Source organism: Malaya genurostris, chromosome 2 (genome assembly GCF_030247185.1).
Source record: "Malaya genurostris strain Urasoe2022 chromosome 2, Malgen_1.1, whole genome shotgun sequence".
Lineage (NCBI taxonomy): Eukaryota > Metazoa > Arthropoda > Insecta > Diptera > Culicidae > Malaya > Malaya genurostris.
The window spans coordinates 293,718,496-293,742,017 of NC_080571.1; the positions used below are offsets into that span (position 1 = coordinate 293,718,496).

Below are 23,522 nucleotides of genomic sequence, written 5' to 3' on the forward strand. Positions count from 1 at the left end.
CAAAACGAACAAGGCGTGCTTTGTTCTATTTCGTTCACGTTGTGTAGTGATGTCAATAATAATAATAATAATAATAATAATAATAATAATAAAAATAATAATAATAATAATAATAATAATAATAATAATAATAATAATAATAATAATAATAATAATAATAATAATAATAATAATAATAATAAAATAACAATAATAAAATAATAATCCTATTACATGTTTTATGCTGTTTAGCTTGACTTACATATGCAGAAGTAACAAAAACGCAGGTTCGTTTCGTTTGTTAGATTTCGTTTAATTGGTTTAATCGAAATAGAGTATGAGATAGTAAGTATAGGTTTAACTACGTTCAAAACTGTTCCAATTTGTAGGTCATAGTTGTTGGTAGTAAACGAACCAACTTTGGCTATTCCGTTTATCTGAATCCGGTCTCGGAAGAATTGGGAATAGTGATCAAAAACTGCAAAAAGGATCTCACTTACTTTTCTTGGAGATGGGCAAATGGATTTTCACAAACTTATAGGTTCAAAAGAAAAGTCTTACAGTTTCATACAGAATTCCTTAATTTGTTATGGATACTAACAGTTCGGCTGAAAAGTTCGTATCGTTTAATAGAAACACACATTTTTTGGACAAAATTCGTTTTTATTATTCAACATAATTGCCATCAGAGGCGATACAGCGATTATAGCGATCTTCCAACTTTCCGATACCATTTTTGTAGTACGATTTGTCCTTTGCCTCAAAATAGGCCTCAGTTTCAGCGATTACCTCTTCATTGCTTCTAAATTTTTTACCAGCGAGCATTCTCTTGAGGTCTGAGAACAGGAAAAAGTCACTGGGGGCCAAATCTGGAGAATACGGTGGATGAGGGAGCAATTCGAAGCCCAATTCGCTCAATTTCTGCATGGTTTTCATCGACTTGTGACACGGTGCATTGTCTTGATGAAACAAAACTTCTTCAAATGAGTCCGTTTTTTTTTAAATTTCGTCCTTCAAACGCTCTAATAACGCTATATAATAGTCACTGTTGATGGTTTTTCCCTTTTCAAGGTAGTCGATGAAAATTATACCATGCGAATCCCAAAATACAGACGCCATAACCTTACCGGCCGATTGTTGAGTCTTTCCACGCTTTGGGTTCGGTTCATCGCGTGCAGTCCACTCAGCTGACTGTCGATTGGACTCCGGAGTGAAGTGATGGAGCCATGTTTCGTCCATTGTTATATATCGACGAAAAAAATCGGTTTTATTTCGATATAACAGCTCCAAACACTGCTCAGAATCATCAATTCGTTGTTGTTTTTGATCGATTGTGAGCTCACGCGGCACCCATTTTGCACAAAGCTTTCTCATATCCAAATATTCTTGAATAATATGTCCAACACGTTCCTTTAATATCTTTAGGGTGTCAGGTATCTCGATCAACTTCACTTTACGGTCATTGAAAATCATTTTGTGGATTTTTTTCACGTTTTCATCGGTAACAGCCTCTTTTGGACGTCCACTGCGTTCATCGTCTTCGGTGCTCATATGACCAGTACGAAATTAAGCAAACCACTTACGAATTGTTGCTTCGCCCGGTGCAGAATCTGGATAACACTCATCAAGCCATTTTTTTGGTATCGGCGGCACTTTTTTCCATCAAAAAGTAGTGTTTCATAAACACACGAAATTCCTTTTTTCCATTTTTTTCACAATAAGAAAAGTAGCTTCACTCAAAATGCAATATCTCACCAACTAATAATCAGACAGTTGTCAAATTTATACACGTACCTTTTGAAGGTTGGTACTAACAGAAATGGTATGGATTTAATTCTAGTGGCGCCCTCTTATAGAAACGATACGAACTTTTCAGCCGATCTGTTACTTTCGGTTCCGGAACTACAAGGTTAACAGATTTTATAGAGTTTGTTAGATTAGGTTCGAGCAAACTTTCCTATTTCTATTCAATAATCAGTTGTTTTTGCGAATTTCACGGTTATATTTATGATGTAATGAGTAATATGAGAAAGGCATCATTACACCACTAGGTGGATTAAAATAGGTTTTCAAATCAAGGTTCTGTGTTCAGACCTAATATTTAGTTTCAGAATCCAGATTTAAAATTCATATCCTGAATTTAATTCATGAATTCTGAAAAATCCTAAATCATATCTCTGGATTCGAGTCTCTGAATGACAAATCCAGAAATAGGATTCAGTTTTAGAGTCAAAGTTTTTAATTCTGAACCAGTAATCTGGAACTAAATTTTTAAATAGAAGTATGAACTTAAAATTAACTTCAGAATTCAGGTGGACCAGAATCTAGTTTCGGAGATTAGTTCTTGAATTTAACTAAAAATTCAGTTCTCTTCTGTAGTACTTCTGGTTTACTACTAGCCACGACGTCCGAATGCGACGAAGAGCTACTTTGATTCCACCTGAGCATTTGAGGTTTTCACCACCTCATTATTACTGATGTTGGTGGAAGAACCTCAGCACGATATCCAGTTCCATCTAACGTACTAGAAAAACGTGATTAATCCACCTAGCAGTGAGATGATACCTTTTATTATCAATCCGCATGTGTTTTTTGCATGAATATTCTTCGGTGTTTAAGTTTTCATGACATTATTTTAATGACCGTCGTTTTAAGCGACAATTTGAGATTTTAATCACTCATTACTCTGTAATGTCGAAACTGCAAATAGGATCGAATTTAAATCTAGAAGTGTGATAATCGATTAAACATGCCATGATATGTAAGTTCCACTTTAGAGTTTACGGTAATTTAAGGTACTTCCAGAGCCGGTATTCAGGAACCAGCATAACCCAAACCGATTCGTATGGCCATATGAGGAATAAATTTCAACAGTTTTGAGTCCAACTTTGAAGCATAATTGGATAAAATTCATTATTTTTGTATGTACGTATAAAACTAATTAATTTTGTATATAAGTTTAATTCAATTTGAATTTTTGTTTCTGAAATTTGATTGAGCTTTTTTTGAGAAAACGATTGAGCTTTGAGAAACGATTTTATACTGAAACCGGAATTCTAAAATCGGTATGGCCAAAGTCAGATAAATTCACCTGAATAGCTGTATAGTTTACATTTGTTTCAAAATATTTGAAAATCAGTGAAGACATCTTTGAGAAATCATAACACGAATTAAATTTTTAGGTGCCTTCTGAATCGACAACTGAATACCACTAAAACTGAAAAAAGTTAATATTTTTTATCGACTATCCAAATCTGCTAACCCGATAAACCTGATTAATTTATGTGGAATAGACATTTTTATACCAATCACCCTGTATCTCCAAAACCGGAAGTTGGATCTGACTGAAGAGCAAGAAGAGTATAGAATCTTGCAACTTTTCATTTGAATCTTAGATCGGTTCAGCCATTTACGAGAAGAATGAGTTACACAATTTTGATTTCGTTTCATATATCATCCTGTAGTTCCTGAACCAGAGGTCGGAACCAAACATAATTCAGGAACTTTGTTTGGGAGCATACGACTTTTCGTATGAATCTGAATTTGTAGAAAAGAAATTTTCTGAGAAAATTGAGTGAAATTATTTGTCACACACGCATTTGCTGATCTCGACGAATTGATTCGAATGGTATATGGATGTTATGTTCTTCCAGCATTTATTGCTGTAAGTAGTTTAAAACAATATAATTAAAAATCTGCCATCTGCCATCATCTGGTTTATATATGTCATATTCGAACGATTATGTTGCCAAAAACGAGCCAAGCTAAAATCGGTCCGAGGCAAATTGTCATGAAAAAGGATGCTGTACACAGTCTTTTTTGGTACTTTTCCGTTGCTCCCAAGCATTGCTTTGTCATACAGCGCTCAAAACTCCTACTGCTGGAATAGGGGGAAAAGTCGTTTACACAAAAATTTCGATATCTCCGTTAAAAATGGACGGATTTCAACAATCTATGGCTTGTTGAATAGGTATTATCGTGTGGAATCTAAGTCTGAAAACATATTCTGTTTTCAAGGTTAATTGTGACAGATACTGTCAAAAAACTGAAAATTTTGACATAAAACTTCGAATAACTCAAAAAGTAAACATCCTATCTCAAAACCATTCAATAGCGTTTTGGGTGACGGGGAGACCTTTCATTTGCGACTAGTTTGATCAAAATCGGTCCAGCCATCTCTGAGATCTCGACCTCTTAGTTGACAACACACATACAGACACACACACACAGACATTTGCTCAGTTCGTCGAGCTGAATCGATTGGTATATGACATTCGGCCCTCCGGGCCTCGGAAAATTTTTCGAAAGTTTGAGCGAATTCTATACCTATTTTTTATATATATAAAAAAAGGTAAAAATGAACAATTCTCGGTTTAGTAGAACATCGGAACTGATATGTGCCTGACTACCTCAAAACCGTCGTCCTGGTGCGAAAAAGTCAAGCAAATGTGATGAGTTTTCCTCGTTGTTTCCAAAAGTTTGAGAAAACATAGATTTTGAGTTATGTATGGTTATTTTACACTGTTGACAATTTAATCACAAATTCCTGATTATATTTCTGATAGCGTGGAGGAATAAATATGTTGTTGCGTTAAACATAACAAGAGATATTCACGATCAAAAACTTATCACTCTCCCAGAGGGTAAATTTTGAAAAGGCGCCCCATAGTAAAGTAAGTCGTATTCACGACAAAAATACACGTAGAAATGTGGTCAGGTTTTGAACAATTACAGCTCAGTCAATTTTGTATCAATTATCAATATTATGTCACCATTTGATTGGAAATATTTCTACGTATTGATTTGAATGTTCATAGCCATGTATTTTTAATTATGTATCATTGAAATGTTGATTAATAGCTAGCAGTGACCTATATTCTTTGCAAAAAATCTCCGGCATACCGTTTCGCGAAATTGACAACTACTCCAGGTAAATTTTGAGTGCATAAGATTAATTTCTAATTTATATAAGATAAACTCGATTGATAACGAGAAAAAGTTTATCACTTCAACCGAAATCGCAGAATAGTAGAGGAACGCTATAAAAATAACTGCTTGCATACAAAACTTGAACACAAACTTGGCGAAGAGAAGCTTAAATATCGATATTCGTATCGCAAATATGTACAAACATATAATTGCATACATTTGGGCAATTGTCAAATACAAATCACGACAAATATAGGCGTGTTCGGTGTTGGTTCGTAATAAAGATCAATCTGAGCAGACTCTCGTGCATTTGCGGATTCAAAAGTGTGACGATTAATTGAACATGTTGATCATAAGAAATTTTGGTTGCTTGTTCCACATCAATGGCTCGAACAACCCCATGGGGCTGATCCTTGTAGTTATTTATAATATAATTTATAATTTTTATTTAGCTCATTTGCTTTAGCTTAACGTGGCCGATTGTTTTGTTGTTATAGGAGAAGAAGGGACGCCGTATTAAGGGGGCGGTATACTCCCCTAGAGTTGGTAAAGGAATGTGAGGAGGGTGGGATTTACAAAATATTGATTTTAAATTAAAATACATCATTCGTTTGAGGCACAAATTTTTTTTTGAGTTTCCTGGATCTTCAGGTTCTTCAGATTGTAACGAGCGAGATAATCCTTGGTTGGGATGCATGTTGGTGTGCTCTGACGTTGATGTGGCGTTTTTGGGTAGCTTTCAGCAACTCAGTCAGTTCAAGGCAGGTGCACGCTCCGAAGCTTCGTTTATACAGGTCATACTTTCAGCAGCTTAAAAAGAGTGCGATAGAGCTGTAGACGAGAGAGAGATAGGGAGAGCACTAAATTTGGGCATTGATAGTTTTTAAGAAGTTATAGATGAGAGTCATATAAGGAAGATTTCGAGTTGCCAAGACATTGTGGACTGGTACGAAGGGTGGTATACCTCGGGCCCGAAGGGAACCTATGAGTTGGGACCTGGCATCACAATACTTGGCACACCTCCAAATAACATGCTCTATGTCATGATAACCCTCTAGTCACCAATTTAACACACATACGATCGGTAATGATGAAAACACTTCATGAGCCAGTCTGTGTAAATACAATATAGACTTCGTAATTCGAATCACACGTCTTCACAGGAAAAATAAACTAAATCTCACTTCTAGCTAGCATAGCATCACATTCATAAAGACTTCATTTATAACATTTACAATGAAAATGAGAAATAACTAATTTTCGAAAAATTTTGACGGGAGTGAAAATGGTTCATGTCCGACGCGCACGACTACTATTATTGATGTACGATTATAGGGATGTCGTAATACCGATCGATTAATCGAGTAATCGATTAATTGAGTGATCGATTAATAACCCATATTTGATTATTGAGCTAATCGAATAATTTAAAAAAATCCCATAGTAATAATCGAATGAAAAATCGAGTAATCGATTAATAACCTAGATAATCGAATAAAATTGAATCGATTAGTTTCTACATTATACTCGATTATTAAATAATCGAGTAATTCGAAATTTCCGACATCCCTACGTACGAATCGCTCGTTACACATTCTCAAGAGAAATTCAACGCTATGAAAATAACTTTATATACAAGTGAAACTTGAACCAAAGCTTGAAGAGAACGTGAAATATCGAATTCCGTAACAATAATAAGTCCATAGATATAATTGCATACATTTGGGCTATTGATTTGATTTCGTCGGACACAAGACAAATTGACATAAAAGCGAAAAGAGTCTATATTCGGGATGCGCGTGATCAAAAATGTTCAAATTTTTACACGTAAACTAAGAGCTTTGTATTGCTAATATAAATGATCGTAAAAACGAAATAGTATGACTATTGATGTACCTGTTTGATTGAAAATATTGATCATTTGCAATTTTGGTTGCCTTGTTCGCATCAATAATTCGAATAATTCTATGAGGCTGATGCTTGTAGTATTTGAAGTGAATACGTCATACTTTACTGTGGGCCACCTTTTTAAAATTCCTCCTTTGGAAGAATGGGTAGAACTTAAACGTGAATATCTCGATGTACTAAACGTAACAATATGGTTCATTCTCCATGCCATCAGAAATACGATTAAATTTTCACCAGTGTGAAATAACCATAAACAATTCAAAAATTTAGTTTCCTGAAACTTTTGGAAACAATGAGGAAATATCATTGCGCTCTCATACGCTCATTAGGATTAGATTCGAGAACCTTATTTTAAAACCTTTTTTGAAGCTGAATTCAAAACCTAGAAGCTAAATTTTATGTTTAGAATTTGTTTCAGAACTGAATTACAATTACGATCTGAATTATAATTCTATGATTCTGGAACTAGTTTCTTGGCTACATTTTGGAACAATTCTAAAACAAAATTAAGAATTGAAACAATATTCAAGATATGAATTGTAGATCTAGATTCTGCAACTTGATTTTAGATTTGAACTTCGAAAAAAAAACTACAAGGATCAGCCCCATGGGGTTGTTCGAGCCATTGATGTGGAACAAGGCAAACAAAATTTCTAATGATCTGTAATCAAAAAGCTCAATCAATCGTCACACTTTTGAATCCGCAATTGCACGAGAGTCTGTCTAGATTGATCTTGATTAGGAACCAACACCAAACATTGTTTGTTTTATAGCCGACGGAATTATACAAATATCCCGAATGTATGCCATTATATCTTTGTACATACCTGCGATACGATTTTGATATTAAAGCTTGTCTTCGTCAAGCTTGTGTTCAAGTTCTGTATGCAAGAAGTTATATTTATAGCGTTCAGTTTCTCTACTATTCTGCGATTTCGGTTGAAGCGATAAACTTTTCTCATTATCAATCGAGTTCATCTTATATAAATTAGAAATTAATCTTAAGCACTCAAAATTTACCCTGGGATAGATGTCAATTTCTCAGGCGAAACGACATTACATGGAATTTCATCCGAGCTTGCATGACACAAGATCAGAGCATACCAATTAAAGCCTCAAATCGTTTTAATGCATTTTTTGTCTTGCTGTCTAGCAACAACCTACCTCTAGCATGCTACGCGTAGGACTGAAACGTTATCTATAATTTTGCTTCTATTTATAGATTCGCGTACTTCCAACAGCTTCGCTTTAGCATCGATTGACCTATCAGAGCGATGCTCTCCCTTTGGTATATCGCTTACTTCTTCAAAACCGTCGTCTATGGCAGGGAAATCCGATATGCCGAAGATTTTTAGCAGACAAAATAGGACACTGCTAGCTACTAATCTAAATTTCAATCATTTATAATTGAAAATACGTGGCTTGATACATTCAAATAAGATCGTAGAAATATTTCCAATCATATAATGAAATAATAATAATTGATACAAAATATACTGAGCTGTGAGTGTTTAAAACCTGACCACATTTCTACGTGTATTTTTCCTTGAGTTTCTAATTTGCACCCCTATATAGAAAATAAAGATGTGTTCCACATCAAAACTTCTAAACCTGAATTTAAATCCTAATTCGATTTCAGAAAGACAGTCAAAAGTTCAATTTCAGAATTTATTTCCAATTTTGGAAATAGTCAGAGTTTATTTCAAGAATTCATTTCCAGAATTCAGGTTCAGAAAACAGAATCTGCATGCTAGAATTGAATTTGGAATTTAGGCTGAGAAAGATATTTCTGAAACTAAATTCGGTTCCCTAATTCAGATTCGGAGTTCATTCTGTTCCAAGAACAAATTTTGAATCTGAAATCTAAAAAAAGGGTTCACTTCCAGAATTTTTGAATCAAACTCATGAACCAAATTCTTGATCGAGATTGCGAACCAGGCTCCCAATTTAGTTCTTTAATTCAGTATCAGTTCCTGAATGTCAAGAATTCAGGTTCTGGTGGCAAAAAGTACTCAACAGTTGTAAATATCGGATAAATTTCACAAATCGGTTCTTTTTAGTACCAGGCTTTCCTCTATTGAGTATAGAAATCGTAAAAACAACTATAACTGTTGCTGATTTACAATAGTCGACCCGTCGACGTTTGACCGGTCTATATTCTCTTGTGTTTCATTTGCTAACAAAAGAAGATTTCAAGTATTCATTGTTATATGAACAAACATTAAAAGTAATAGTACAATAACGCGCGGTCATGTTGTTTCGTTCTAGGTTAACAATCCCGAATTCGAAGCGTTTCTGATTTGGTTTCGGTCTCAAGTTCGTTCCTCCTCTCTCCTTTCGAAACAATAACATTGTTTGTTGTATTGTTTTACTTACATTTGTTAAGCGTTATTTGAGTGGTAGATTTCACACATGACGATATAACAGTTCGGCTGAAAAGTTCGTATCGTTTAATAGAAACACACATTTTTTTTCCAAAATTCGTTTTTATTATTCAACATAATTGCCATCAGAGGCGATACAGCGATTATGGCGATCTTCCAACTTTTCGATACCATTTTTGTAGTACGATTTGTCCTTTGCCTCAAAATAGGCCTCAGTTTCAGCGAGGCGCTCTCTAATCTTCATTGCTTCTAAATTTTTTACCAGCGAGCATTCTCTTGAGGTCTGAGAACAGGAAAAAGTCACTGGGGGCCAAATCTGGAGAATACGGTGGATGAGGGAGCAATTCAAAGCCCAATTCGTTCAATTTCAGCATGGTTTTCATCGACTTGTGACACGGTGCATTGTCTTGATAAAACAAAACTTTTTTCTTCTTCAAATGAGGCCGTTTTTTTGAAATTTCGTCCTTCAAACGCTCTAATAACGCTATATAATAGTCACTGTTGATGGTTTTTCTCTTTTCAAGGTAGTCGATGAAAATTATACCATGCGAATCCCAAAATACAGACGCCATAACCTTACCGGCCGATTGTGGAGTCTTTTCACGCTTTGGGTTCGGTTCATCGCGTGCAGTCCACTCAGCTGACTGTCGATTGGACTCCGGAGTGAAGTGATGGAGCCATGTTTCGTCCATTGTTATATATCGACGAAAAAAATCGGTTTTATTTCGATATAACAGCTCCAAACACTGCTCAGAATCATCAATTCGTTGTTGTTTTTGATCGATTGTGAGCTCACGCGGCACCCATTTTGCACAAAGCTTTCTCATATCCAAATATTCGTGAATAATATGTCCAACACGTTCCTTTGATATCTTTAGGGTGTCAGCTATCTCGATCAACTTCACTTTACGGTCATTGAAAATCATTTTGTGGATTTTTTTCACGTTATCATCGGTAACAGCCTCTTTTGGACGTCCACTGCGTTCATCGTCTTCGGTGCTCATATGACCAGTACGAAATTTTGCAAACCACTTACGAATTGTTGCTTCGCCCGGTGCAGAGTCTGGATAACACTCATCAAGCCATTTTTTGGTATCGGCGGCACTTTTTTTCATCAAAAAGTAGTGTTTCATCAACACACGAAATTCCTTTTTTTCCAGTTTTTTCACAATAACAGAAGTAGCTTCACTCAAAATGCAATATCTCACAAACTAATAATCAGACAGCTGTCAAATTTATACACGTATCTTTTGAAGGTTGGTACTAACTGAAAATGGTATGGATTTAATTCTAGTGGCGAACGGAAATAGTGGTCAAAAATTCGAAAAGGGAACTTACTTTCCAGTTAGATTTCCTCCTGGCTCGGCTTCCGATTCCGAAATAACCGAGCGACGTGTTTGGAAAATTGCCAACCTTTATTAGAAGTGATAATGCAAAAATCGCACGAAATATTCCAAACGAGCTTTTGAACTATTTATGTCAAACAAATTGTCTTGGTTTTATTCGGGGTTTTAAGCCGAAGAAGTCATTTTGACTGCTTTTCAATTCCAATTAGAAAACAATATGTATACTATGACACAATTCCTTACAACTTTGGACTTTTTCGCGCAACATAACTTGTTATATAACTATGAATAATATAAAAATATTAAAAATGTGGTTTAACAAATATGTTTACATATTAATTATTATTTCACAATTTTTTAACTGTCTTTCTTTTAGTCGGTTTTACCTGTTTTTTGGCTATATATGATATTCTAAATATCAATCTTTCTAGTGACAAAAACAGTCGAATGACGAACAGTCTCAAGATTACAGCTGCGGTAAAATGGAAACTAACATAATAATAAAAATACGAACAGTATTTTGATGGAGACTTCGCTAATATATACCTTATGATAAAAAAAGAACCGGAATTTTCATTTTAAACGCGCGTATCCAATCGGTAAACTTTTATTCTCTCAACGTTGGCAACACTTTTATACACATTCTGTCAAATTTTGACGCATATCGTACGATTAGTTTTTGTTTGGTGTTCAAGAAGTTGAAAAATTTTCGTGTGACGATTTTTATAATGGATGAAAATTTAGAACAACGTGCGTGCATCAAATTTTGTGTTGCAAATGGATTTAAGTGTTCCGAAACGTTGAAAATGTTAGATAAGGCCTTTGGTGAATTGTGTCTACGAAAAAGGTACGGGTGTGTAATGTCAGAGACATAACTGGATGTCGTGAATACGAATAAAACTGACACGATTTCTTTACACTTTCGAATTCGAATTGATAGCTGATCGATTGTGTGAATTGCGAAACTTTCCCCCTTTTCACTACTAAACTTTTCAACGAGTTTTGACGTCGATTATCTCATTTCGGATTTGCATATTTCATTGAAATAAAATATTAAGATGCTGTACAGGATTCATTTCTGACTTTTAGAAGGACCAAATTGTGGAGTTCTCTACGATATTTAGCACAGTTCGGAACATTTATCTCGAACGATTTTCGCACAGCGAAATGATGCGAAACTGGTTTAATGCGTCTTCTCGCCAAATGAGGCAAATGAGAACTACGACCTGAGCGTTTGAGGTTTGGCACCACGCAAAAGGTCTGCTCTCATTATTGACGACCGCAGCTCCCGACGATTGAAGTCCAAATGAAAGCACGACCTAAGCGTTTGAGGTTTTATACCACGCAAAAGGTCTGCTTCCATCGACGACTGCTCCACCTGACGATTGAAGTCCAAATGAGAGTACGACCTAAGCGTTTGAGGTTTGGCACCACGCAAAGATCTGCTCTCATTATTGACGACCGCTGCTCCCGATGAATGAAGTCCAAATGAAAGCACGACCTAAGCGTTTGAGGTTTTATGCCATGCAAAAGGTCTGCTTTCATCGATGACTGCTCCACCTGACGACTGAAGTCTAAATGAGAGTTGCGACCTGAGCGTTTGAGGTTTTTAACCACGCGGAAGGTGCACTCTCCGAAGCTGCTGGAATTTCGAAGACGGTTCCCCTTTTATACGCAGTCAGTTGAAGATATGTGCCTGACTACCTCAAAATCGTCGTCCTTGCGCGAAAAGCCAAGCAAAAGTACAGAGTTTTCCGCGTTGTTTTCAAAGTTTGAGAAAACTTAATATTTGAGTTGTTTGTGGTTATCTCACACTGTTCAAAATATTATCCTAAATTCCTGATCATATTTTTGATGAAACTGTGAAAGAATTATGTTGCTGTCTTTAATACAAGTCGAGATATTCACGATTAAGTTCTGCCCATTCTTCCATATGGCTAATTTTGAAAAGGCACCCCATAGTAAAGTAAGTCGTATTCAAGACAAAACACAGGCATACGAGTGGTATAAACGCTTCAAAGGTGATCATACAAGCTTGGATCATGATGAGATCCCTGGCCGCCCAACAACATCTGTTACTGAAGAAAACATTGAATCGGCGAAGCAAATCGTGTTGCAAAATCGTTCTGTACCGATTAGAGAGATTGCTGTGTTGTTGGGCATCTCTTATGGATCAGCCAAACACATTTTAACTGATGTTTTGGGTTTTGAACGCGTCGCTTCTCGGCTGGTGCCAAAAAAGCTGAATTTCATTCAAAAACAGCGTCGTGTGTGCGTTGGTCGTGTCGCAGTTTTTGGCCAAAAACACAACCAATATCATCAACCAAGCACCGTACTCTACAGATATGGCCCCGTGTGACTTTTTCCTCTTCCCCAGACTCAAATTGCCATTGCGGGGAACGCGTTTTGAGACCATAGAGACCATAAAAGAGAATTCGCTGCGTGAACTAAAGGCCATACCTTCGGCGGCCTATTAAACTTGTATGGAAAATTGGATCAAGCGTTGGCATGCATGTATTGCCGCAGGAGGACAGTGCTTTGAAGGCGATAATAAAGACATTTATTAAAAATTGAAATTTTGCGCTTTCCGGTTCTTTTTGATCATAAGGTACATTTAAATATGAGTAATATGAGAGACATCCTTCCACCACTGTGTGGATTAGAACAAGTGTTTACATTGCCATTATCATACCGGTATGAAATTTCAAAACTCATCAACCTGTAATTCTGGAACCGGAAGACGAATCCCGATGAAATTCAATTGCAACCTATGAGACAATAAGATCTATCATTTGAATCTGAATAGGTGGAAAACGGCACAGCCATCTCTGTGAAAACGAGGTAAGTTTCATTTTGTAGTTTTTGACTATTATTCCCGGTGCCCGCTACTGTTTTTTCATATGTAACAGAGTTCAACTTTGGATATCCCATTAAGGGAAACATGATTTTTTTAAAATAAGTTTCTCCCCAGGCTTGGTATTACATTCCTGTAGCGGAATTTGACCTTCTGTTTCAACAGACTTCGCAGCCGATTCAGAGTGTACAGAACCATTGCATGGCTGGTGCTACGATCCTACTGACACTACGAATCCTTCCAGGTCGAGGCTCGAACATACGACAGATAACAGATATCTGTGCTAAATGGGTAGCTAATTTTCCTGCCAAATAATTCATGATTCATAATTTATATCAACGTAGTTCTAATGCAACTGTTACAAAATACATCGAAAGAGCATTTCCAATGTGAGTAATGTATAGTAAACCATTTCTATCCAAATAATTGGTTACACAATGCTATATTGCTCCTATAGTTGAAAAACTATAAATCGAATGTAAATTTACAACAAAGTTGCATTCATTAACACGCGAAGAAAAGCTGATGTCATTCGCGCATCATAACGGCCGTATTATCAATTGTACATGGCTTCATATTGCATTTCTGCAACCTGAACCAAAAGTTTTTGTCTGCTTGTGAAAAACGATCACTTCAAAAATGACGTAATGAATGTAACACCCGTTATGGCTACCTACCGTTGAATGCCTACCCGCGGTGATGTTCTTTGTCCTATCCCTCATTCTGTTTCCACAAACCTAATACACTTTGACAACTGCTCATAATTTTTATTTTATATTTTGATTCTATTGGACTCAGTCGCAAATATCTTTTCTTCTTGCTGATAAAACTCAAATCCAAAACATCTAGCTGGTAAAATTCCAATCCTGTTGGTCACTACGGCACCATACATCACATTTTCTACGAAGATCAATTAGCATAGTGCGTCGAAAATAAAATTCAATCATCTGCCAATGCATAGGTGAAAGTTATCAACTGAGTGTAAAATTCTTTCACAAATGAAAATGAAGCTGGAACACCTGATCACCATTCTGACAACATTCTACCTGGTCAATGTAGCATTGGCTGAAGAGTAAGTACCTATTATTTTTCGCAGAATATTAGAAAACAGTTAGCAAATATTCTGACACATTTAAATAATACTTTAAAGTGCAGTTAAACAAGCTTCAGAACAATGCATTGTAATATTTTGTGATCAACAATGATGAAACTTTTTACTCAAACAAATTTATTTTCTTCGTAACAAAAGAACACCTTATGCAAGTGAATCTTCTGAAGTCTTGATAGAAAAGGAACTTGTCGTTATGTGCATAAACCCTTACTGCAAAGTTGAGTAGAAAAGTGTTGGAATAATATGATAAGGTAGTTTTTAAGCCACTTCACATCAGAAAATACAATTCCATGTCTCACTATATAAACAAGATACGTAGTTGGATTAATGCGATTGTTGTTTTTTCCCTCTGCGTGTTACCGTAAAGTTCGTCATAATCCGGCAATAGTTTTGACAGAATTAGTAAATTCTAATATTCCCTCTAATTATTTTGTCGAAAGATTTCCGTTACTTGAATAACAGGTATTCTTGAAAGAAGATGTTGATCATTTAGACTGACTTTTTTCGCACTACGGTATATCGACTAGTTGAGCTAGTCAAATAAAAACCAGAACAAAATTAACATTAATTTCACGGTTGTCTGTTAAAATTTTACAAAATATCCTACACATATTCATCTACCCCTTTGAATACTCATTGCTCGTTGTAAAAGTCAAATTATAACTACCAAATTACGAGTCTTTTTGTCGAGTTTTTTAGGTGATATAATGACAATAAGATTTCTGATTATATTCAACCAATGATTTTTTGGAACAACCAAGATTCAATTGAAGCAATCATGCTCTAGTTTAAAACAACCGCATTCTGGGTTCTGTTGAACCCTGATTTTTTGTTTTAAATAGCTAGTTAAAAACAATTCTGAGTAATACAAATATACCAATACTGTAAATGTTGTTTAAATATTGTTTGCCTTTCATCAATTGCCAATAATTCAAGTGTGTACATATTGAAATATTTTAAACAATTCATTTTCTGTTTTAGCTCGTCAGAAGAAATTTACTCATCAGAATCCTCATCTGAGGAACTGATGGAGAATGAAGCAGTTTTGGAAGAAGATCCGGATTTCGATCTGTTAATATTTACCCAGCGATGGCCGATAACAGCATGTTACGAATGGCGGGAGAAGAGTGCATCCAATGTTTGCGGTCTTCCGTCGCCGAAGAATATTTGGACCATCCACGGTATTTGGCCAACCAAGCGAAATACCATGGGACCAAGCTTCTGCAACAAAACCGCCATATTCAACGTGACCGAGTTGGATCCGATCGAGCCCCAGTTGGAACAGTTTTGGATCAATGTGGAAAAAAATAAACCGTACGATTCACTGTGGCGCCACGAATGGTTGAAACACGGAACATGTGCTGCGATCGTTCTGGATCAGTTAAGTACCGAGGATAAATACTTCGGACAAGGCTTATCATGGCTGCAACAGCACTCAATGGCCGATGTATTGAATGAAGGAGGCATAACACCTGGCGCAAATCATACCGTCATCGAAATTCACAACGTTCTCATGGATCGCCTTCAAAAGAATGCTGCCATCGAATGCTATCACGACAAAGAAACCAAGTCTCAATTCTTAAACGAAATTCGTATATGCTTCAACAAAAACCTTGAACTAGCAGATTGTGACGGGATTTTGTTTGAGGAGGTCGCCATCGGCTATCCGACTGGCAAGGTCCTAACCAACTGTAATCTAAACAAACCGATCGTGTACCCGACGAATGTACCAAAGTCACGGTTCGACAGGACACATATGTCTCCATACGATCTGCATAGGAAGTTTCTTGAAGAATACAACCGCAAAAAGGCTAAGGAAAGCAGAACAATGAAACTACTGGTCAATATCTACAAACTTATTCAGTTGCTCAAGTGGACAACCATTTGAAATATTTTTTTAGAATAACAAAAAAAATTAGAGATTTATTTTTTACTTTAACTCCGCAACTAAACATCACAGACTTTACATACAATTTTACATAATTATTAACATGATTTCAAACTGACGATCTTAGTTATAACAACATCCAATCCAATATTGCGCTTCTTTGAGACCATCTGGTTTAACTTTGTAAAGAAACTAGCAGCTATTTATTTTTTCATGATCAAGACCCAAATATACTCTTGACAGGAAGTGCAAAATTACGGGGTTGTCAACATAAAATTATTCTGTTTTTAGAAAATTAAGCTTATGCTAATGTTTGTAAATAGACCGTTTTTTCAATGTGATTAGACTCAATCGGAAGAAATGCCCATTTAAGGAAGTAATAACGATATCAATTGCACCTGTCAGAGCGCACAGACTTCAAGCCAACAATTACGGCATTGACTATAACAATGCACATTGAATTGGAACCTGTGGAAACGCAACGAAAAATTCGATAACAAGAAAGACAAGATTTTCTTTTGACTGACATGCATACTTAAGATTTTTTAATTTTTCTTTTCGGTTAATTTTTTTGTAAGAAAATAAATAATATTCAAAACCAAGCTGACCCAGCGTTTTATTTTCGTTTTTGCAAAAAAAAATTATACATTCGATTTTAGTACAGTATGACCCCGAAAAACATCGTACTACGTAGCTCAGGGCGTCTTTGTGACGATCAACACAGCCGACGGTACCAGGCCTAATTTGTCAAGTGGGACCTCATAGTCGTCCGAATTGAAGATCTTTTTCGGAAAATTGGTCATGAAGCCGAACGGTGCCGGATTGGCTCCAAGCTTGAGTTGCACAAACAGTCTCACAGCAGCCAGCTGTTCCTTGGCATCGAATGTTTCGATCAAAGTGCTACCGTCCAGCATACGAATTTGAATGCGTGTATTACTGTAGTTTCGGGGAGCAGCTGGCGTCGATTGAGTCGGCGTTGTTGTTGATGTGGCCGGTGCCGACGATGGCGAATTGGCGGATTCACTGGAAATAAACTATTAGCGCATTACTTCGCTATCCACAAAACACATACTCTCACCCAGTTTGTTTCGCTTTTCGAGCTGCCTTATCTGCTTCAATTTGGGCCTTCACCCGTTCCCTTGCTGCTTTCTCCTCCATTTTTTCGCGTCTTCGTTGATCCATTACCTTTTTCATCTCCTGTTCTTCCATTTTCCGTCGTGCTTCCAGCATGTCTTTTCCAGACTTAATTCGTAAACGTTCTCGTTCCAATGCTTCCTTTTTTTCGTTTTCCTCTCGCTCCAGTCTTTTGCGTTTCATCTTCTCCTCCAGTAATGCAAGCTGTGCTTTCTTTTCTTCCTCGGTCAGTGGTTTCTTTTCCTCGGTTGATTCCGAAAAACTACTATGCTGAGTTTTGGCAGCATGGAATTCAACCTCGTCTTGGGATTTGAAAAGCTTCCCACACTCATCACATTTCAAAGACTTTGCGATAGTAGAAGCTTCATCTCCAGTCACCGTAGCTGGAGAACCTTCGGCCGGTAGCGATGCCCCAACAGACGATTCACTACTTGATGGAATATCGTCATCTGCATGAGCTAATAGCCATTCCATTGCCACTTCAACGCCTTTGTTTTCCGTGACTTGTAATGCTTTTTCTCTTCAAGGGTGACAAGTAAACATGTTATTCAATTTGATTATGATTAAACTAGAAACACCTACGCACGCTCCTTGGGAAATCCCATATCCACTAGAGTCTGAATATCGGACATCGTGAGTAAAGTGTAAATTTTGTTTCTAAGATAACTTTTAATGAAACCACAGCATAACAGTGAAACACGAATTCTGCTTGTAATTTACAATTGTTGACAGCCGGTTCCCTATAAAAAATATCAGCCATAATAAAAACGCTTCCACTAGAGATGCGCGAATAAAGATATTTCCTATAAATGATGGATACCCGAAATCTCGTGTTATTTTGGATAACAGTCAGTGAACATCCGTTTCGGAAAGGAATTCACATTCTAACTAATTCAGTATAACCTTTAACACCAAATAGACGAGAAACCTTCCATTTTCGTCGAGATTCTGAACTCTTCAAAATACATCTACGAACCCACTGAGAATGTGGGTTAATTTTGGTGGTGGTTTTATCCAAATCGGCAAACGAAAATCCTGAATGGTTCTCCCGTTAGATGATTTATTGGACATTCTTCGCACCACGCCTTTTTTCTTACCCTGTCAGCTTGGATCGAAATCAATCTTCAGTTCAGCAACACCATCACACGGAATCACATTCAACATATCATCAGACTCAGTCAGCTTGCATCGAAATCAATCTTCACTTCAGCAACGCCATCGCACGATATCACATTCAACATATGTCAATTGTATAGGTGCACAGTGTAGCTATTTTGGCGCGCACGAATTTCACATTCCTCTCTCTTACTTCTATGTACGATATTCGATGCTGACTCGCCTGAGGGCGCCATGCTCGCAAAAAAAGGCTGTTGCCAGTGATTTGTTCGGGAAATGTGGGAACTGGATATCTTGTTAATATGATGTCTTTGGGTTAGTAGAACTCGACATATTCACGATTGAGTTCTACCAGACCCTGTCAGCTTGGAGCGAAATAAATTTTTATTTTAGCAACACCCTCGCACGGCATCACATTCAACATATCATGTCAATTGTATAGCTGCACAATGCTGATATTTTGGCGCGCACAAATTTTACATTTCTTTCCCTTACTTCTATGTACGAGATTCGATGCGGACTCGCCTGAGGGCGCCATGCTCTCAAAAAGGGATGTTGCCAATAATTTGTTCGGGAAATGTGAGAGCTGGATATCTTGTTAATATGATGTCTTTGGTTTTACCCATTCTTCCACAGGCTAATTTCAGAAATGCACTCTCGTAGTACAGTATGGCGTATTTACGTCAATATGTGACAGAGCCAAGGGGAGAATCGCTTAACACAAATTATATTGTTCCTCATAAAAACACGAGATATACTGTGAGCCTAAATGTGCCCCTCTGTGCCCCATGAAACAGCTGAAAACACTGTTTTGACACATCTAGTTTGACGACACGACCTGCCACTCGCTATTCAAAACTGTATCACAAATTTAACTACCCCTCAGTAACTCGTAATGTCAAAATGAAATCGCTAAAAAAAACGTTTGAAACTGACAACTAACCCTGACAAACTGTTATTTTTGAAATAACAGCTACCGTTACCCTAGTTACATTTATTTACCTTAATCTTTGCACAACAGTTGAAAGGGGAATTTTAATCTAATTTCTTTTATCAGCCAATGTTGTTTCGCTACGGGGCAACTCTACCGCATTTAGAGAAAAACTATTCATTTGGGGATCCTACGATTTCTTTGCACAGGATTTCAAAGCAACACTGTTATATTTGCTAAATAAGTTTTACGTGGGTTTTTATTCATATAAGGAACAAATCAGAGTTGACAACATCACGTATTAGGTAGTTTTTGCAGGATTTATCTTTGGTAGCGGGATTGTGCCTAATTTATTAGATCTACTGATACCATACCGAGTTTCGCAATCGAAGGCGTTCGAATGTGAAAAATTTGACAAGACGAATATATTAATCGACTTATTATTATTGCGCCCTGACTTAGTAACAGATACTAAATTGTGTTTGTATCTTTGTGGTATCTTCAAGTGAAAACATCGATCTACTCTTTAAACTGGGCTTTTCACTGCTAAAAAAATAGGGTAACGGAGATATTTTGGCCACTCTAATATATTTTGGCCTGGTGCTTATATTTTTGGTTGTAGTTGAAATGAAGTACATGTTCATACCTAATATGTCAATGTATGGAACAATCTTCAGAACTCTGACACGCGATGTACTTAATTTTGATTACATCTAGAAATGTGTACGCCGGACCAAAACATATTGGAGTGGTCAAAATACATCCGTTACTCTACATAATCAACTGTTGAACCTGGTTCGGGTGCAGGATAATTCTGAAATTCAGAATAAATAAAAATGTTTACTACGATCGAAAAGGCTTCTTTCAAACTACCTACAGTGTCGCTAAACTCTTAAATCTTCTGGAAACCATAGATCAAACCATTTTTAAATCAATATATCACCATACCACCAAGCACCCTAAGAGATTATAAAGTCCGTTTTATTTGCAATCAAAGCTATTGCTCTAACCGCATTCGCATAGGCAACCAATTCTTGATTACATTCTCGATCAATTGCAGTCCTCAAAGAGCCATATCTCCCCCCGACATGTTTTACCGGGTACAAAATTGTCGAGTGTTTCGTTCTTGCAATTTTTGAGTGTTTGCTTCACGAGATCTCGAAAATACATTGAACTTAAAACATTAGAAATTTGTATTATGACCTGATACTTATTACCCGAACCCGTGGCTCAAGTGTCATAACTGGTGTCCTGTAATGATCCGTCATTATAATCAGGTCAAGGTCAATTTAACAAATAAAATCATTCACTAATATATACTCGGTCCTGCAGAAGTTTGAAATCACTAGGGACATTCTGGTTTGTTTATTCACTATAGCAACTTAACCCTGTTCACATTAGCGCTGATATCACTTGATTTACCGAGATGATATGCATATCATGTCGAAGTGTTCACATATGATCGAAATGATATCGTTTGACAATCAAGTTGTCATATTGAATGTTCTCATTGGAAATAAGATCAATAATATTACCTTTCTCTATTAAAATTAAATCTTGATAATTGAAGTCTTGCATTTTATGGTCTCCGAACGCCAGTATTCGTTGAAAAATTTGAAATTATAATGATTGTTTATTGTCACTCTCGGAGTGACGTTCATAAATGAGTGCGTTCAATGCCATTATCCATGTTGCTAGTTACGATTTTTGACAACTCGACATGATATCATGCCAAAATGATAATACGCGTTGACATCAAATTGTATGGGATATCAAGTGATATCGCACATGATATCAAGTATATCTGTATATCACTTGATATCAGCGGTAATGTGAACATACTATTAAACAGTGTTGCGCAAGAAGATTATTTTTATCATTTTCAAGGGTTCGCTATATTTGTGGTAATTGGCGGTAAGTCGCTCACGAACAGTTTTTATTCCGATTTTTCTTCGGAGTGCAACTCTTGGACAGAGCACGCCACTGCAATATACAAATTCCGAATAACTTTTCACTAGATGAAGTGCAGTCATACTCCAACAATAATACCCCTAAGTCCCATACAAACGAACCGCCAATGTTTGGTTCACAGTCTGAACAAGTAAGCCTAGTAAATTACTCCCTTTCATTGCGATAGTTTGAAAATGTGCAAAACAAACTTGTTTGTTTATGTTTATCGTTGCTGTATCGAACTGCAACAATCAGTCTAAATATCACCGGCACTAGCACAAAAGATGAAAAATGAACACAAACACCCACGAATATCAATACATCTAGTAGTATATTCATGGTGGCTTAACCATTCTAGATTATTGTTCAACTTACATTTCGCTTGTGATCTTGATTATCAGATAAAAACTGTTTGTTTATTTATTTTTCACTATAATAAACAGTAACTATAGTCCAATCCACGTGCGAATGTGTTGGTGTGGCTATTCTCAGCAGTTGAAAGGTTAATGCTAGTGTGAGTATGTCGAAATAACCCAGTGAATTTTGTCGAGCCGCATCATGCCAATTATTGAAGACATATATGCAATAGAAAACACTGCAATGCCGAAAGAAAACAGTTGAGAAAGGCATAAAATCGTTCATGAAACTCTACATCACGTAATGCAACTGTCTTCTACTTGGTTCATTAGTTCATAGCTTACGAAATTCTATATGCATTTTTCGCAGTGTATGATTATGAGTCCTTTACCTCAGTGTAAAATTGAACCCACAACAAACTTTGACTTCGGCTCGCACACATTGTAATTTCGTATATGAATAAATCTGCGCACTCTGCATCGGTGTGAGTAACAGTGACGTCAAATTGCTCAATGATGACCTTGTTCTTACCCTTCAGTGTTGCTAGTTTTATAGAAAACTCGTTAAAGTACATTGTCACTCTGACAGTGTATCATGACAGTGTAACGCACGATGCAAAATGTGTTCTTGAAAATTTGTCGAAGTATTCCGTAATTTGTATTTGCTCCAACTAGCGAATGCAAGCTGTAGTGTAGGAAATACGTTTACACCGAAAGGGAACGCAACTTAAGAACTTCTCTTTGGATTCAGAAAGGATTATTCGTCTTTTACATCGATACTACTACAATTCTTTTTTTTTTGCTATGTAGTTGATATTAGTACACGGCTGGTCATCGTTCGCCTCAGGTGTGTACGCAGAGAAAAAATCGGGAGGTGTTTTTATAATATAGGGAAGACCGGGGCTAAATCAGACACTTTTTAGAAATTGAAAAAAAACATCCATTAAAACTGGGTTTTAATCCAAGTCATACCTACCGCGCCATCTACAAGCGCGTACACAAAGTCAATCCATGAATCGAACAATAGCAGGTTTATAAGATATTTAAGCTGTCCGGTTTAACCACGTGTCCGGTCAAGCCCCTGTCTCTCCTAATAATTACTTGAGTTTTCCCTGTATATGCCGGTTCGACTAGAATTTCTCTTCAGCGTGGATGTTGACAAATGTTTCATAAACCGCTTCCAAATAAACAGTGAAATTCGATTGCAATTTAAATTTCATTCCAATTGCTTTGATCGTGCCAATAAGATATAAGGAAAGTAACGACAGCTGCTCATTTGGAAGATATAATTGCTGTCTCTATCGTTCCAAACGAATAGATGGCATATGAAATTGAACGTAAAGCATAAAAAATTGCCAGCATTTCTGATGATTTAAATTTGAGTTGTTTCCTATACCCAAGTTGGCGTCACTCTACTCACAGCAACTTTGATGTCTATGTTAACAGTGTGAGAACAACATCGATATATCGATAATTGTGTTGGGTTTAAAGTACTGAATTTTAATATTTTTTGCAGCGTGTAGATACCCGCATTAGTCCCACGATGTAAAACACGACGTAAAATACACTGGTGGCGTAGTAAGACAGTTTTGGTTGTGTTGGTAATTTTCTCACGAAATTAAGTATGGCGCGCCGG

At 36.6% G+C, this 23,522-nt stretch overlaps 2 protein-coding genes across 2 annotated transcripts; one reads left to right on the plus strand and one right to left on the minus strand.

The window, feature by feature from the left end:
- Positions 1–14,161: 14,161 nt before the first annotated feature.
- Positions 14,162–16,735, plus strand: LOC131430621 (ribonuclease Oy). Its single transcript, XM_058595726.1, has 2 exons — positions 14,162–14,472; positions 15,493–16,735. The coding sequence occupies exons 1-2, from the start codon at positions 14,399–14,401 to the stop codon at positions 16,397–16,399; spliced, it is 981 nt and encodes a 326-aa protein (XP_058451709.1). The 5' UTR covers positions 14,162–14,398; the 3' UTR covers positions 16,400–16,735.
- Positions 16,736–16,990: 255 nt separating this feature from the next.
- LOC131430622 (UBX domain-containing protein 1) lies at positions 16,991–18,262 on the minus strand. The gene is made up of 3 exons (XM_058595727.1): positions 18,116–18,262; positions 17,478–18,053; positions 16,991–17,422 (listed from the first exon to the last, which is right to left on the minus strand). Exons 1-3 carry the CDS (start codon positions 18,163–18,165, stop codon positions 17,095–17,097), a joined length of 954 nt encoding a protein of 317 aa, XP_058451710.1. The 5' UTR covers positions 18,166–18,262; the 3' UTR covers positions 16,991–17,094.
- Positions 18,263–23,522: the final 5,260 nt, after the last annotated feature.

Coding starts and splice junctions, on each gene's coding strand:
- LOC131430621 (XM_058595726.1), top strand. CDS start 14,399: ATGAAAATGAAGCTGGAACACCTGATCACCATTCTGACAACATTCTAC. Junction 14,473..15,492: donor AATGTAGCATTGGCTGAAGA/GTAAGTACCTAT, acceptor TTTCTGTTTTAG/CTCGTCAGAAGAAATTTACT.
- LOC131430622 (XM_058595727.1), bottom strand. CDS start 18,165: ATGTCCGATATTCAGACTCTAGTGGATATGGGATTTCCCAAGGAGCGT. Junction 18,054..18,115: donor GGATTTCCCAAGGAGCGTGC/GTAGGTGTTTCT, acceptor TCACCCTTGAAG/AGAAAAAGCATTACAAGTCA. Junction 17,423..17,477: donor CGAAAAGCGAAACAAACTGG/GTGAGAGTATGT, acceptor GTTTATTTCCAG/TGAATCCGCCAATTCGCCAT.